General features: G+C 41.9%; 1 protein-coding gene across 1 annotated transcript; it reads left to right on the top strand.

The window, feature by feature from the left end:
• The first annotated feature begins 8,023 nt into the window (after window positions 1-8,023).
• On the top strand, window positions 8,024-16,210 carry si:ch211-247j9.1 (rho GTPase-activating protein 24). Its single transcript, XM_034114065.1, has 9 exons — window positions 8,024-8,075; window positions 8,883-8,996; window positions 9,359-9,566; window positions 10,119-10,251; window positions 11,341-11,414; window positions 11,635-11,756; window positions 12,578-12,812; window positions 13,524-14,414; window positions 15,689-16,210. Exons 1-9 carry the CDS (start codon window positions 8,024-8,026, stop codon window positions 15,927-15,929), a joined length of 2,070 nt encoding a protein of 689 aa, XP_033969956.1. The 3' UTR covers window positions 15,930-16,210.
• Window positions 16,211-16,541: the final 331 nt, after the last annotated feature.

The following is a 16,541-nucleotide window of genomic DNA, read 5'->3' on the forward strand; positions in this document are numbered from 1 at the left end:
TGTCTCTTCTACATCAACATGTGTCCCCTCTTCTTCATGTCTCTTCTACATCAACATGTGTCCCCTCTTCTTCATGTCTCTTCTACATCAACATGTGTCCCCTCTTCTTCATGTCTCTTCTTCATCAACATGTGTCCCCTCTTCTTCATGTCTCTTCTACATCAACATGTGTCCCCTCTTCTTCATGTCTCTTCAACATCAACATGTGTCCCCTCTTCTTCATGTCTCTTCTACATCAACATGTGTCCCCTCTTCTTCATGTCTCTTCTACATCAACATGTGTCCCCTCTTCTTCATGTCTCTTCAACATCAACATGTGTCCCCTCTGTGTAAAGAGACTCTGAAAGTTTCAGGAACAAAGATTCTCTCTCTTTTTGTCCTGATCCATTTTTATAAAAACCTGTCTGAAAATGAGCTGATCAGATTTTGGCCACTTTATGATGTCATAACGATGTTTTGGCTTGTGTAACCATTAGCCAATCACAAACCAATTGATGAAGAACAGTATAATAGGGGACCTTTAACGTCCAAGCACTCTAGACTGTTTCCTTTTTTAATTCCTTGACTTCATTGGTCATGAGTTCATGCTTTAATTAAATAACAACTTAGGCGCTAGATAGTTAGGACGGAAAAATCCCTGCTTGCAAAATGGTTTCAGAAACATGGGCTCTCGACTCAATCTATAGCGACTTTGCCATTTTTAAGTGCTCTCCGAATGTAAAGTGATCAGTATAACATCCATAGATTGTATATATAGCAACTGGATAAATCACCATGACGCGGTTTTGGATTACGGTTTTTGAAGAGTCAAGTTTTGCTTTTTTGTCATCTTGGTTTCTTGCAACATAAATGCCATGAGAAGGAGGAGCCCTTTGAACCAGGGAATGATTTCAGACACAGCTAGGATCTCAGAAACATGGTTCTGTATTTGCACTTCTTAGTTTGATTAAATTGGAGGCCTAAAGTAGCCTACTACTGGCACTGACGAAAAACCTTTTGCGGTAAATTCTTTGCATTACATGTGGTGTTCCTCAGAGCTCAACCCTGGGACCATTGCTTTTCTCTTGATATGCTTTGACTAGGAAACATCTGGAGATAATAATCACAGACCATTTGTTCTAAAACTCATGCTGTTTATTAAAAGAATATTTCACCCCAAAATGATTGTTTTTCTTTTAATAACTCAACTTTGTTTTACATGCATGATTCCAAGGTTAACCAAGAATCCAAAAAGGGGAAAAGTCTCAATAATTTGAAGTAAATAGTAAAGAGCAGAACTACATTTCACAATTCAACTCATGCAGTCTTTGCTAAAACCTTACTATTCATTTTCAAACCTTTACACTTTAAGAGTGCGCTTAAGACCTTCCTTTTTGATAAAGCTTACAGTTAGGGCTGATTAGATTCAGCCCCTAGTTTAGCTGCTCTAGGCTTAGACTGTCGGGGGACACCTTACTTCTTCCTTCTGTCTGTCTGTACCTGTGTACTCTCATGTTCCCAATAACCCAGCTTCCCCCAAATTTCTTTTTGGTGTCTACGCCGGGATCCTGAGTCGTGGCTGATCCTGAGTCCTGATCTGAGTCCTGGACTTCGAGTCGTGGCTGAACCTGTCACTGAGGTCCTGCCTGACTCTCCTCATACTACTTCCCTGATGGCTCCCACAGGATTGTGGACATCCTCATGGATTCATCTTCTTATTATAGACACATGCATTTCCAAACATTTGGACTACCTACCTATGTTGTAAATGTATTATCTCTTCGATTTACACACAGCATCTATTGCACGTCTGTCCGTCCTGGGAGAGGGATCCCTCCTCTGTTGCTCTCCCTGAGGTTTCTCCCATTTTCCCCTTTGAACTGTGGGTTTCTCTCTGGAAGTGTTTCCTTGTACGATGTGAGGGTGTAAGGACAGAGGGTGTCGTATTGTCATACTGATATTCTGTACAAACTGTGAAGTCCACTGAGACAAATGTAACATTTGTGATATTGGGCTATATAAATAAACATTGATTGATTGATTGATTGATTGATTGATTGTACAGGTGCACTTCTTGTCTATGTAAGTCTGATGTGTTTTAAACAGAAAAGGTTTGAGTGAAAATTTATGTTTGTGAAGTAACTATCAGTTCTTTAAGGAAAAAAAGTTCTTAAGTAATTTAAGATAACATGGAGTGAGTTTTTTATATACTAATAGTCATTTTGTCGGTGTCGTAAGGACTTATAATATTTGTATGATCTTCTTAGCAAGGGTAAGAAAATAAATAGTTATAGCTATAATAAAGTGAAGTAGATGAGCAACCAATGGAAGCTGTACGAACAATGTAATCACTACAAATCCTCTTATCAGCATGCAACATCCAAGCAGAGGAAGTCAAAGAGCAAGTTCTCACAATGAAAAAACACTCAAACAAACTATCTTTAGCTGTTCAGCCACACAACTAAAATGACCATACAGGCAGTCAGACGCCACACAGATCCCCACACTTCATATTTTGTGTGGTTTTCTATTAGCTGCCAAAGTTCAGAGCTCCTGCAGTGACCTCATGGCGGCGATAGTAGAGAGTGTTAAAAATCTAATATTTAAATGGGTTGAGGCGACCCTGGCAGCAGCTGCGAGTGATAAGTGCCCGACTGCAACAGCCTGTACTGAACATCCAATAAAACGCCATCCAATAATAACTTTAACACCACATTTCAAGATGTTAACAGGTTAGCCTTACATAGTAAATCCAGTCTTGTTTACTTGACTTGTCTGGTTTCATTCGCTCGATTCAAATAAGATCTGGTTTATTTGTAAGAAATTAATAATATTTTAGTGTTAAAAAACAACAAAATTGCATATAATATTGTAGGAAAGTATGCCGTTTGGAAAAGGAGCCCAGATATAGCATTTTTTACTTGTTTTCTAAGATATAATAAATAATATATAAATTTAGCCTGCAATTAATCCAAAAAGCACAAATATTCAAAAGCAAATATCTGCTCAGTTTCCTAAAATACACCTCTCTTAAAAAAAATATATGCGGGTGGGCAGCCACAGAAATTTGGAAACGTTTTACGGGTTAATTAACTTTTTGCTGAATCTGTGTGCCGCTGATAGGGAACATGCGATCTATAACTTTATCATCGATGTAATCATTTTTATTTTACAGCCAGGTGTTTGATTGCATCTCGCTGCGTGGACGTTAAAGGTGACAGATTTTTACCGTAGCATTGACGCACATCAACCACTGACGTCTTATATTTCTGTCCTATACATAAAAATTAAAAATATCTCCACATTTAACAACTAGCATAGCTCAAATTCTGAAACTAGATGCTGAAACCATCACATGCACGAGTGCTCTCCTATAAAAGTGGTTATTTACTTTTACATTTAATATTTTATTTAATCCAATGTTGGCTTTTTTTCTTATGTCTAACTTTTATTCTCCTTCTTATATTTTAATACTATTTTGATGGGAGGCGTGTGGCGCAGTGGATAGAGCCTTGGTGTTCGGATCAGGGGGTCACAGGTTCAAACCCCACTGCTGTCAGCATGTCGTTGTGTCCCTGAGACAAATTGCTCCTGTGGGGATTGCCCACAGTCGCTTTGGATAAAAGCGTTGAACATGTAATGATGTTTTATCTGACTTTTTTTATCCTCTTTTAATTACTCAAGAGTGGTCTAAAGGGGAGGAGGAAGACTTTTGTATTTATTATGCAATTAAAGAATACATTTAAAATGGACAAACCGTCAGTTTAAGGTCAACACTAGTCATTCTTTTTTGTGTGCAAATGTTTCTTTTCAATCTTGAAAAAACACGTTTCTTCTCAACATTTCAACTGTATTTTTAAATTGCACATTCCTTTATATGCTATAATGTCGGGAGCACTTATACTGAAAGCGTGGCTTTATTCTAAACATCTTGACTTTATTATCAAAATGTGATATTTGTTTAAAATTATCTTTCACCTCAAATAGATGCATTTATTTTTGCATTACACAAAAACTGAAAGTTAGACTTCCAAAATAAAGAAATAAAATCTTTCTCTTCTAATGTATTTTTTCCTGGCACCAATGATCTTCCGTATATTGGGCTCAACAACAACCAGACAACGGTTCATCCTGCTGATTTCAAGCAAGCAAGATCCAATTAAGTCAGAAAACAACCAAAAATACAAAAAGAGAAATACAAAAAGCTGTTCACAATGAACTTCAAAAGGCGCTAAACAACACAAAGACACAAGATGAGTACAAAGAAACGTGAAACAGGTGCAAAGTGAATCAAAACGATTATAACAAGAGTAAAAAGAACCACAAAGAGACACAAATCAACCTAAGATAGACGCAAAATGACTATAAACAGAAGAAATATCACCCAATAACTCACATTGACTATAAAAATGGGCCAAACAACCACAAAGAGACACACAACGACCACAAAGAGACACACAACGACCACAAAGAGACACACAACGACCACAAAGAGACACACAACGACCACAAAGAGACACACAACGACCACAAAGACACACACAACGACCACAAAGATAATTCTCATAATCCTCCAATATCTATTCAGTGTGTGTGTGTGTGTGTGTGTGTGTGTGTGTGTGTGTGTGTGTGTGTGTGTGTGTGTGTGTGTGTGTGTGTGTGTGTGTGTGTGTAGGTTGTGTTACAGTGTGTGATCACAGGGGGGGCGCTGCTGATAGACTCTGAGCAGATAGAGAGGTTCATTTTTCTTGACACTGACAGACGGTCAATCAATATTTCCATGTGTGTGATATATTGCAGACATGTGAAGAGGAGAAGAGGAGACACATTTCATTTAGTGGAGAGCATGAAGACACACACACACACACACACACACACACACACACACACACACACACACACACACACACACACACACACACACACACACACACACACACACACACACACACACACACACACACACACACACACACACACACACACACACACACACACACACACACACACACAGCACTTTGTAATGAAGAGTGTGTCGTATTGACACACAGATGTGAAAGCTCTCAGCTGTGATTAGTATTCAGTCTGTATGACACGCTAACATACGGCACAACATTAATGTGTATCGGGTTCTGTTTCAGTCACACTTTAAATTACCAACATTTTGTTTGTCAAGTTTAAGGAGTTTGGGGGATTTTGGCATTTTAAGCCCCCAAACTTAAAACGTGTTGAAACCACTGACCAATGCTTTTATTTGATCCTGTCTTAAAACATATCTTAATAAGCTCACTTTGAGAGTTTCTGTTGCTGCGTGAACACCTGCATTTCCCCACAGGGATTAACAAAGGTTTATCTTGCCTTATTTTAACTGTGGAACACTGCAAACTACACTAACTGTGTTTTAATATGTCTGTTTTTAAAGCACTCGCTGGAGCAGTAACTATAAATCTCGTTGTATTCTGCACAATGACAATAAAAGCTTTTGAATTTGAATTTGAAAGCCCTTTCCGTTTTATCCAAGATTTTAAGAATACATGTTCTACTGTATAAAGCAGGCTTTGAATGATATGTGGACAAACTCCTCAGTAAAAACCTTCAGAATATATATTTAGGAATGGCATTGGAACGTTTTGTGTGTGCAGTTGGTACTGATGTGGAGTACGAACATTTGTTAGGAAACCTATGAAGATCCAGTATCTATACATTTTGCAAGACACAACATGATAATAGAGTAAACAATAACAACTTTCCCAGTTGACTACTTATTCTAACACAATATATTTTTCATTACAATTCTTCTCAAAGGTTATGTTTAAATCTGCAAATGAGGTTTTATCTATTGCTTGTGGTAAGTAAGTCAAATAAAGACCTGCATGTGGATTTTGGATGTTTTTCCACTAGTCAGAGCATACAGTAAGTAAGTGAACAACGATGTAGTGTCTCCCCTTGATATTTGATGGCCTATATAGTAGCCTACACTGTAAACTGAGCTGTATTTTGAGCCAATAAGGTTTATTGAATTGGACAGTATTGAGAGAAGAAGAGAGGTTCCTTATTCTTTAATTGAGTTCAAAAGTTGACATGGCCGACAAGCCTTTCTCGCTTTTATGTCCACTTGAATGATGGTGTGTGTGTGTGTGTGTGTGTGTGTGTGTGTGTGTGTGTGTGTGTGTGTGTGTGTGTGTGTGTGTGTGTGTGTGTGTGTGTGTGTGTGTGTGTGTGTGTGTGTGTGTGTGTGTGTGTGTGTGTGTGTGCTGCAGCAGGCCATACTTCAGCAGCAGCAGAATTTGAGCCAGATCATCTCTCTCTCTCTCTCTCTCTCTCACCATCAGCTGTGATTACTTTGGTAAAACAGCGCCGCGTCGCAGAGAACCAATTTTCCTAATGCACAGCCTACACACTCATGCACACACACACAGCATGGTTATTGATGAGGTAAATGGGGAGGGGGGCAACAAGGGGCACACACACTGCTGGGAAATGGACATAGAGAGAGAGAGAGAGAGAGGGAGAGGGTAGTGGGAATAAGACAGAAGGACGAGCTAGACGGGGACAAAGAGAAGGGACAACGGGGGAGACAGGAAGGAAGGAAGGGACGGAGAGGAGGAAGAAGAAGAGGGAAACGGGAGGACGAAGGCATGGATGTGTAGACTGTCCTCTAGAGATGGAGTTAAGGAGCTAATAAAGCCAAAGGACAGAGAGGGAGACAAGGAAGGAGAGAGGATGCAGGAGGGAATACTAAGAGCGTCTCCTTCCTCGTGGACGATGGAGTAGTTTTGGTTCCATGGACGTTGGAAGAGACGGGGAAGAGAGAAATGTTGCCTTAGGGGATTTTATATCAGAAAATATCAAATGGAAAATATAGGAACAAGTTGGAATAATGCCAGTCATCATGAAATACTCCAAAGATAGGAAGTCAGACATCTCACTCCTTCCTTTTTTAAATCATCAGAAGGACAAATGGAGACTTGTGTCTGTTGCTCTGGATATATACGGATGCACCCTTTGATGATCTTTAAGTAAATCCTGACGTCAAAGACCAAAAAGGAACCAGCCGTCCTCTCTGAAGTTTCTACATGAGCAACTTGGGACATTTCACATGTATGTTGGGATCATTTTCTTACGTTTCTTTACTTTCTGTCCTGAACTTGTCTCCTGAATGAATCAACTGAAACTGCCAATGGGGATTTCCAAGGAGAGAGGGGGGAAGTCTTTTCAGAATAGTCAGAGAAGAGCTAGGAAATGTTGCATCATCCTGGGACTTTTCTTTCCAGGAACTTCTCTTCACATTGTTTTCTCCCACGGGACCTATTTTGAACACTTGACATCACCAAGGATCCCACAACCATGAGAAAAACGGCCTTCGAGATCTGCATCAAGAAGACACTTTTTAAGCCATAAGAAACCTTCCAAAATATGTACTTTTTTAAAGGTTTTTTATCTACCATGAGCCTCTCGTCAAGGCTTCATGAGGTTAGCATGACCACCGGGAAGCCCTGAAACATGGAACATTCAACAAAATCGAATTTAAATATCTTTTAAGGCTGAATTTCCTACAGATACTGTGTTTGTAACGTAAAAGATCAACCAGGAACCGTGCACCTTGAAACCCTTTCAAATCTTTGAATAGTCAATCTAATAATGCTCTAAAACCTCGTATAGGGGGATTATTTCCACTAAGAACTTCCTTTTTTAATGTTATTCTAAGACAATATTCTCCAGGAGCATAACGTTGAACATCTACCAAGGACAACCCTGTAAATATATCCACCCAAAAGAAACTTGAATCCATCATTTCAAGTTAAATATCCAGCAGGAACCTGTATTTAAGTTTCTGTATCCACCAAGAAACCTCTTTCCTCTAGGAACTACCCAGATGTTAAAAACCAAGAGCTTATCTAAGTCCATTTTACCAAACTGATAGTCTGTCTCAAATAATAATAAATGCAGCGCTGCTCTCTCACCCTCTGAACTTTCACAAAAGTCTGTAAAAAAAACGTTCAAATCGCTCTTTTTGGGCAAACCGGAGCAGGAGTGCTGCAGCATGGGACTCAGCTGCTTCAAGTCCTGGAAACATGACAGCACAGGCCACAAAGGTGAGACACTCACACACACATGAACGCACACACACACACACACACACACACACCATCAACATATTATTTTGTTAATCCCTCTTGAACTATAGCAGTGTTTTTGTGTGTCGTCCTTCAGTGTCATCTGTAAAATGCTGACTCAGGGTCCTGTAACAGAGGTGAATGTGTGTGTGTGTGTGTGTGTGTGTGTGTGTGTGTGTGTGTGTGTGTGTGTGTGTGAGAGAGGTGGTGCTGCTACATACATGTGGTGAGTGGTGAGTGTGTGATGTGACTTTGAGAAGGACAGACATTGAAGCATGATGAGACAGAGAAGGGGAAAAGTGTGTTAACGAGATGACGATGGAGAGAGGATGTATGGTGTGTGTGTGTGTGTGTGTGTGTGTGTGTGTGTGTGTGTGGGTGTTGATGGTAGCCAGATTTGTGTTTGTAACCCAAAATGTGTTATTTATTACTCATTGCCCAATATTTTGACGGTAAATGTCTTCTAAGTAATTTGATACTTCACTCTGCATTTTTTTTTTGTGTTCAACCCCACAAATTGTCTCCTTTCTCCTAAAAATGCAGATTGTGTAAATGCCTCTGTGTGAATATCATCTTAATCTGCATTAAGGACAGCTAAGGCTTCCCGACATGCCCTTGAAGTATACTACATTATCACTGTATCATTGTAACGGTCAGCGTTAATAGACTTGCGTCTTGACGTTGTTATAAAAACCTGAGAATGTGTGTGTGTGTGTGTGTGTGTGTGTGTGTGTGTGCGTGTGCGTGTACGTGTGCGTGTGTGTGTGTGTGTGTTTGTGTGTGTAGGTAACAGAGACGTGTTGGCCAGCCCAGGCTCGTATTTCTTCCTCTCTAACAGCGCTGGGCAGGGGGACGAGTGGCTGAAGAGCCTCAACAAGGGGGTCTGGATCCCTTTCACAGGTACATGTACTGTTGATGTCACATCATGTGGATTATAGAGACAATTATGTCTTTTATGTACAAGAATAGTTGTTACTGTGGTTATCACCAATGGGGATTGTAAGTAAAATGACAGTATAAATAGGGTATAATATTTCACTGTGTCTTTCACATTATTTTGGAGGTGTTGTACTGTACCCCCTGAAACATGTCGATAATCACATTTAAGGAAAGTAACTGATGTGACAGGTACACATCTTCCTCTGCATCCTGCTTGTCTTCCTTTAGCAATGTCAACATGATTTTAAATGTATAAAAGTACCGGTCATCTTGTTCCTGATTGGATGTGATGGACCTCCGGTTGAGATCTTCCTCCCTTGCAGGGGTCTTTGGTCAGCGTCTGGAGGAGACGGTGCTGTATGAGCGACGTTATGGGGTGCGTTTGGTTCCTCTGGTGGTAGAGCAGTGTGTGAACTTCATCCGGGAGCGGGGCCTGCAGGAGGTGGGCTTGTTTCGTCAGCCGGGACAGTCCAGTCTGGTCAAAGAGCTGCAGGAGGCTTTCGATGGAGGGGAGAGACCTTCTTTTGACAGGTGTATAAATCCCTCTGTTTTCGTTCTGATACGATAATACTTTAATGGTCAGATCAAGTCTGACATTTGACTTGCATCACAGCAGCTCCATGTGTAACATCAATATAGACACATATAAAGACACAATACATGAAAAACAAACAACTTTGAACATAACGGCACAATCAGTGAGAGAAAAGCTGCTCAAAGAGCCTTCAGCGTGCATCTGATCTGGAGTCAGCTCTGTGTTCACTGAGAGGACTGACTGGAGCACAAAGGATGCTTCAGTCTGACTTTAGTGAATCTCCCATTAGATGGTAGCAGTTGATATTCTCTGTTCAGAGCATGATGTTGTTGGACAGCCTCTCAGGTTATTATGGTATGCTGAGTCAGAAAGTCTCTGACAGGGTTGACCAACAATCTTTGAGCATATTTTTAACAGGTGGAGCAGTTTTAATTTGAAAGCTGTTGACAAACACTTGTAAAAAGTAGTGTTGCAGTATTGTAGAATTGACAAAGAATCACTTCATCACTTGTTCTTCAAAGGGTCTTACCTTGCTGTTCTTCCTGCAGTAGCACAGACGTCCACACGGTGGCGTCCCTGCTGAAGCTCTACCTCAGACAGCTGCCGGAGCCTCTGGTTCCTCACAGACGATACCAGGACTTCCTGCTGTGCGCTCAGAAGCTGGCGACTGATCGAACGCTGGTAACTGCATCTCTGAGCACAACACCATTCATTATTCAAAGCGGCCCTTTAATGCTCATTTTCATGGGATTGTAGCCTTTCAGAGCATTTACATGCTCAAACACACTACAGCAGGGGTGTCCAAACTACGGCCCGGGGGCCACATTTTAAATCGGCCTTCAGCTAATAAAAAAAATATAATGACTTAAGTACAATAAACTTCTTCTTGTCTTATATTGTACTTCTTAAATATATATAGCCTATGTTCAAATATATTACACAGTATTCATGTGTTAATAAGAGCCCAATTTTCAAATAAATTCAGTTAATTAAAGTTGATAACATGTTCTAACAAATCTAAGTTGATAATGAAAAAGCCCAATAACACATGTACATAACAACCTTGAAATAGACCCTTCATATTTCCTTTTCTTATCAGCAATCTGAAGAATCTGTTTTAAGGAATGAGCTGCTAACAACATAAATAAAACCCTATGGAGAGCTGTGAGCTGTAAGTATCAAGAATAATTTACTTACATTGGATTGATTTTTCCAACTTATAACTGAACTTACGAGCCGATAAACCTCACCTCTCGGGAGTGGCCCAGCCCTTCGTATACTTTTCTGTATGTGGCCCTCGGTGAAAAAGGTTTGGACACCCCTGCACTACAGGAAAGTGACACAACTAGAGGCAAGGCAAGTTTATTTATATTGCCCCTTTCAACACAAGGCTTTACAAAAATGAAAGATATTAATAATAGGGCCTCTTTAAAGAGCAGCTCAAAACCCCCTAAAATGTGTGTCTTTACTGACCTCTGCAGTGATGGACAGGTGCATCATTACTGCTGGGTGTGTTCACCTATTGTTTACCCAACAAGGGGTATTATTATGAACTAAGAACAGAAAATAATACTGTACTACAATGGCTTCTAACAGAATAAGAACAAAACAGTGCTTTGAGGTTGATGTTAAGTTGCACTTTAAAACGTTCAGAAATCATTTTGCAAAGCTATTAGAACCTGCATTATGAATATCCATGTTCACATCAGCTAGGTTCCTAATGTCTTATCTTACTTCCTTTCTTTTACCCTCTTATTATTCCTCTTTTAGGTTTTAGGGGAGTTGAGGAGTCTTCTTCATGAGTTGCCTGTAGTAAACTTCAACCTGCTCAACTTCATCTGCCAGTAAGAGTGTTGTTATTTAGATAAATCATCTGTAGCCAGGTGTTTTATTCATGCATTTGTGTACATGCTTGACACGGGGGCTGTACAGTAAATGCATTTGATTGTTTGCTACTGACATCATTCAAACATGTTAAACGATAGCAAGTAAGTAGGGAATTCTGACTTCTACATTTACTTCAGATGTTATCATAAAAGTGGGGTTTCTTTGTGTGATTTTCAGGTTTTTATTTGAGGTCCAGAGTTATTCCAACAGTAACAAGATGAGCGGTCAGAACTTGGCCACCGTGTTTGGGCCGAACATCCTCCGAGCCAAAGCTGAAGACCCACAAAGCATCATGGGAGGTAGACAGCAAAATGTGAACAAATTGTTTTAAATATTTATTATAATTATGCAAAAGATAGCATCTGTGATATAACATGTTGGCAAGTCAAAAGCAACACCTGGTGTATAAAAGAAGTGTTTTAACTTAAAGTGGACCTATCATGCTATATTTGAATAATATAGTGTAGGACCATACCTATATAAGGCATATTTATACTTTTTTTTTTCTCAAAATACCAAACAGATCATGCATTTTAGCCATGCCTCATTTCGCTCAATTTGACAATTTCTAGCTCTGGGCAGATTCAGTGAGAACAGCACCATTTACAGGCCTGGCATATGTACTACAGCGTCTCCAGCGCTTTCGAACGGCAATGGCCGTGGCTGTCTCCTCCTGATTGGTGGAGTTGGCCCAATAGCCGTAGCGCCACCGTCCTGACGTCAGGACAGTGTTCAAATCTGGATCAGTTTTTATCAGATCCGTTGCAGCCCCTTTTTTAGAGATTTGGGTATGGAGGAAAATAGAGAGGGTTGTGTTTTCTGACACTTGGTGAGTTCCCTGGAACACCGGGGACACATATTCATGTAGAAAAGACGTACAAAAGTGCATTTTGCATGATAGGTCCCCTTTAAGATTGAGACCATAAACTCTTTAAGAAAAGGTTTACTGAGGTAATAAATCAAGTCATTTTCTCATAGACTTCTATGTAATCAGACTCACCAAAAAAAGCTATAAATGGCATTAAACAAAAACAAAAATGTTGTTGTGTATGACAAGAACATCATACAACCAACAAGATTCTTAGAAAAACATCCTAAACCCTTTGCCTGTGTCCTGTAGGTGCAGCCCTGGTCCAGGTTCTGATGTTGGAGCTGATCAGAGAACATGAGTCTCTGTTTGCCAAAATCCCTTCACTTGTCTCCGCCCGCCCACCTGGAGGTTCCCATGCATCACCAAGCGCTCTGAGGCAGCCTCACCTCCACCCGACGCCTTGCCTCCGTCAGCTGTCGATGCCTCTCATCGTAGAGCGCTCCAGAGAACCAGGACAGTCTGCCGCAGACCCACAAAACTCCAGGTAACTCAAACCTGCTCTAAAAAAGATTGCCATCAACCAACACCCACATATCTCATGCCAACATCTGACAGACATAGTCTTACTTGATGTTCTGGCAGATTCTAAGTAGAGCCATATGACTTTCTCTAAACTGTGAAGACCTGGACAGGGTTTAGACTACTAGTATTACTACCTTGCCTGATTAATAAATCACATAAAGAGGTGGTGATCTTTACCAGGGAAACGATTTGAGATGTAACTAGAACATTTGGAAAACGCAGACCTCCACCAGGACCAATGGTACCTTTTGAAGTGTGTCTTCCATCTTTGGTGTGTTCAGGAGCTTCAAGTTATGTGGAAACAACACGGACGCTGCAAATCATTTTCCTAGCCTGTGACTAATTTTTGTAATTATCCTATATATTGGCAAGAAATCGACAAGAGATTGTATAGTGCAATCAGAGAGATACAGTACGTCCACGTTTTTGAGCAACTCCACGAAACCAGTCTTTGTCAAGTCTGTCACCACCTTCGCGCAGCTGCTGGACGTTACATGAAAGCAGGATAAATGCCCTATGTCTCAATGTAAAAAAGTTATATATAACATAATAATCTGTCTTTTTACAAGTTTTGCTGCCAGATAACCTGAAAGCAGACAAACAAAAAGACATTCAGACACTCTACAAGTAGAACATGTTGAAAGGCTAACCTCTTTTGCCTTGCTTTCTCTAGCTGCATCTACTCTGCTGCTGCAGAATCCGACTTGTCCTCAGGCCAGAAGAGACGTCTCGGCCATCGATACACCTCCTCTCATCCGGAGAACTGCTTCTACCCCCTGCCCTCCTCCAGTACCTCTGAGAGACACAACATAGACTATCACCAGGGCCACGCTGGCCGAGGACCGCCCCCTGCAAACGTTCAAGACTCTTCAACAAGCCTCCAGCTAAAAGAGCAGCTGCCGGAGAGCTCCAAGCCCAGAAAGGTGCTCTTGAGCTGGGCAAAAGACTGGCCTAAACAGGAAGAAGCCGGTACTGCTTACTGGAGCTCTGATGCTCCCGAGGAACATGGTGAAATGCCAGGACCATCTAGCGGGGGCAGCAGTGAGGATCAGGAAGAGAGCAACCTTTCTGCCTACGACAACATGGATAGGGCGCCAGGAATGGAGGATGAAACCAAGGAACCAGGAGACCATGTTGGACCCTGTGAAGAGGAAGCTGGGCAGATTAGGGGCTCCTCCTCTTCATGGTCTTCCTGCGAGGTGCTACCGTTGGACGAGAGCAGTGACGCTGGGGAAGCAGTTAGCCCTGAAGCATCTCCAAAGACTCCTGAGAGGTTACCTTCAAGTCAGGTAGCAGAAAAGGAAAACAGTGACAATGACGATCAGGAAGACAACAATGATGACCGTGATAGAGATGCTGACGTCCACCACCCTACCTCCCTGGCCTCCGGTTCGTTACTGAGTGAGAGCCCTCTCAGTACGGGCAGCTCAGAGGTGTTCCTCCCCTCTGGACCTCCAGACCACCAGGAGCCGGACTCACAGCCTGGGGACGTTCACTCCCTCCTGGCCGAGCTGCGGGATCAGATGAACCAGCAGAAGGCCGAGTACCAGGCCAGGATGCAGAGGTGAGACACTGGCACAAGGAGGATGTATACATGTTTGAATACCTAAAGTGGCTTTTATTCCAAGCGGTATTTCACAAATGAAACTTTAGCTCGTGTTTTTTGTAAGTAAGGGCATGTACTATATGGTATGTGTGTGTGTTTACTGCAGAGATATTGACTTGAGTCACTCATTTGATGACTTTAGACTTGACAAAATACAAAAACTGGACTTGGACAACAATGACATGAGACTTCAATTGGACTTGAGCCTTTAAAATACTCTATACCTTTCCTCAGTGTTGTGAGCGACACATTAATTACAGAATAATTAACGTTGATTCAAGAAAAGAGAACTATGAAGAACTATTGTAACATTAGAAAGTGCCAGTTAGAAAATGATTTTGTTTACGTACAAAAAAGGTTTTGGTGCAAAAGAAGTGGTGCAGATTGCAGTGAGTGGGTCAAATATGGCAATACATTTAGTGAAAAGTACATTAAGACCTGTACAGGACTCATTAGCCACGTTCACACCAAGTACTTTGCCGTATTTAGTGCCGGCACTTATTACCCCAGGGCATTTAGTACAGATCGCGTTCACACCGGAGTACTTTTCCCTGAGGGAAGATTACGCAAATGAGCCGCTGACGTCACTTCTTCTTCTTTGGGTTTACTGGCAGGCTGCAAACCACTTCACGGCGTATACTGCCACCCGAAGTCCCCGGCCCGAAGTCCCCGGAGTTGGGGACTGGCTTCAGTAGAAGCTGCTGGGACTCCCAGCAGCTTCTACTGAAGCCTTCCGAGTAAATCGCCAGAACGCCGACACCTCCTCATCTCCACCGCTCCCATGTTTTATTTTGTGTTGCCATAAGTTAGTCTCTCTGCGTTTGTGCGCTGGGCGAATGCTAATGCTAATAATGCTAATGCGAGGATAATAAAATGGCGGCTCTACAAAACATTTCAGAGTTGTACGGGGCGTGGTTTGCAATTCGCCCAGCCAATCAGAACTGGGGCACTTTTTTCCCCCAGGTACCACCTCTCAGCAGGCACTAAAAATGGGGGTAAAAGTTCCCGAGATTAAGTTCTCTTTTTGGTGTGAACGCGACATAAGGGGTACTAACGGAACTAAACGTGAAAAGTACGGTGAAAAGTACTCCGGTGTGAACGCGGCTAATGCTTAGGACTTTGGACTTGTGACTTGAAAGCAAAGACTTGACACTTACTTGTGACTTGAAAGCAAAGACTTGACACTTACTTGTGACTTGAAAGCAAAGACTTTGCCCTCTGGTCCGCTGCAGGCTGGAGCGCTGTAATGACGTCCTGGAGCGGCAGCTGGCGATACTGCGGGTCGGTCTGGAGCAGCAGAAGCGAAGCCGAAGCGTCGCCGAGATCAAGATCCGCAACATGGATCGAGCCAAAGTGGACGCTGACCAAAGAAACAAAACGCTGCAGAAAGAGATGCACGTCTTCTTCCAGATGTATGGAGACGTCAAAAGAAAAGGAGGATATGAAGGAGGAAAAGGAGCAGAGACTCTCTGACGATAGAAAGATTGAGGGATTTGTTTTGGATAGGACGGAGGGCAAGAGATAAGGGAGGGTATGTTGTTTCGCGACAAAAGATCCAAGTCCTTTGAATGGATCCTTTAGGCAAACCTTGAAGGCATCAAATCCAGTAGGGAAAGTCAGAAATGGAGTTGTTTACAAAAGACAATCTAAGAAGTAATGAAGTTGAGTGTGACTTGGGTGGACTTCACGGTTTGCAGAAAAATGGTAAGAAATGTTGAAATCAAAAAGCAGTCTTGGACATTGGCATTGGAAGATTGGACTTAGGGCCCGTCCACACGGCGGCGTGCGTTGAAGCTTCAACGCTTCTGCCCATTCACTTTGAATGGGGTGACGTCACGCTTTGCCGAACTGCATTGTGGTCGCGTCGCTTCGCTTTGCTCGTGTTGCTCGCTTCAAAAGTTGAGCAATGTTCAACTTTTGAAGCTTCGACGGAAGCGTCAGCCAATCAAATCATATGCCAGTACAAGCTTTAGCCAATCAAACCGCGTGCTTGTGTGTCCGCGGGAGATTCATGTGATTGGTTGTTGGTCGAGTTTCAGACACGCCCACCGGCAAGCTTCAACGCACGCCGCCGTGTGGATGCTG

The sequence above is a fragment of the Trematomus bernacchii genome, unplaced genomic scaffold, assembly GCF_902827165.1.
Source record: "Trematomus bernacchii unplaced genomic scaffold, fTreBer1.1, whole genome shotgun sequence".
NCBI lineage: Eukaryota > Metazoa > Chordata > Actinopteri > Perciformes > Nototheniidae > Trematomus > Trematomus bernacchii.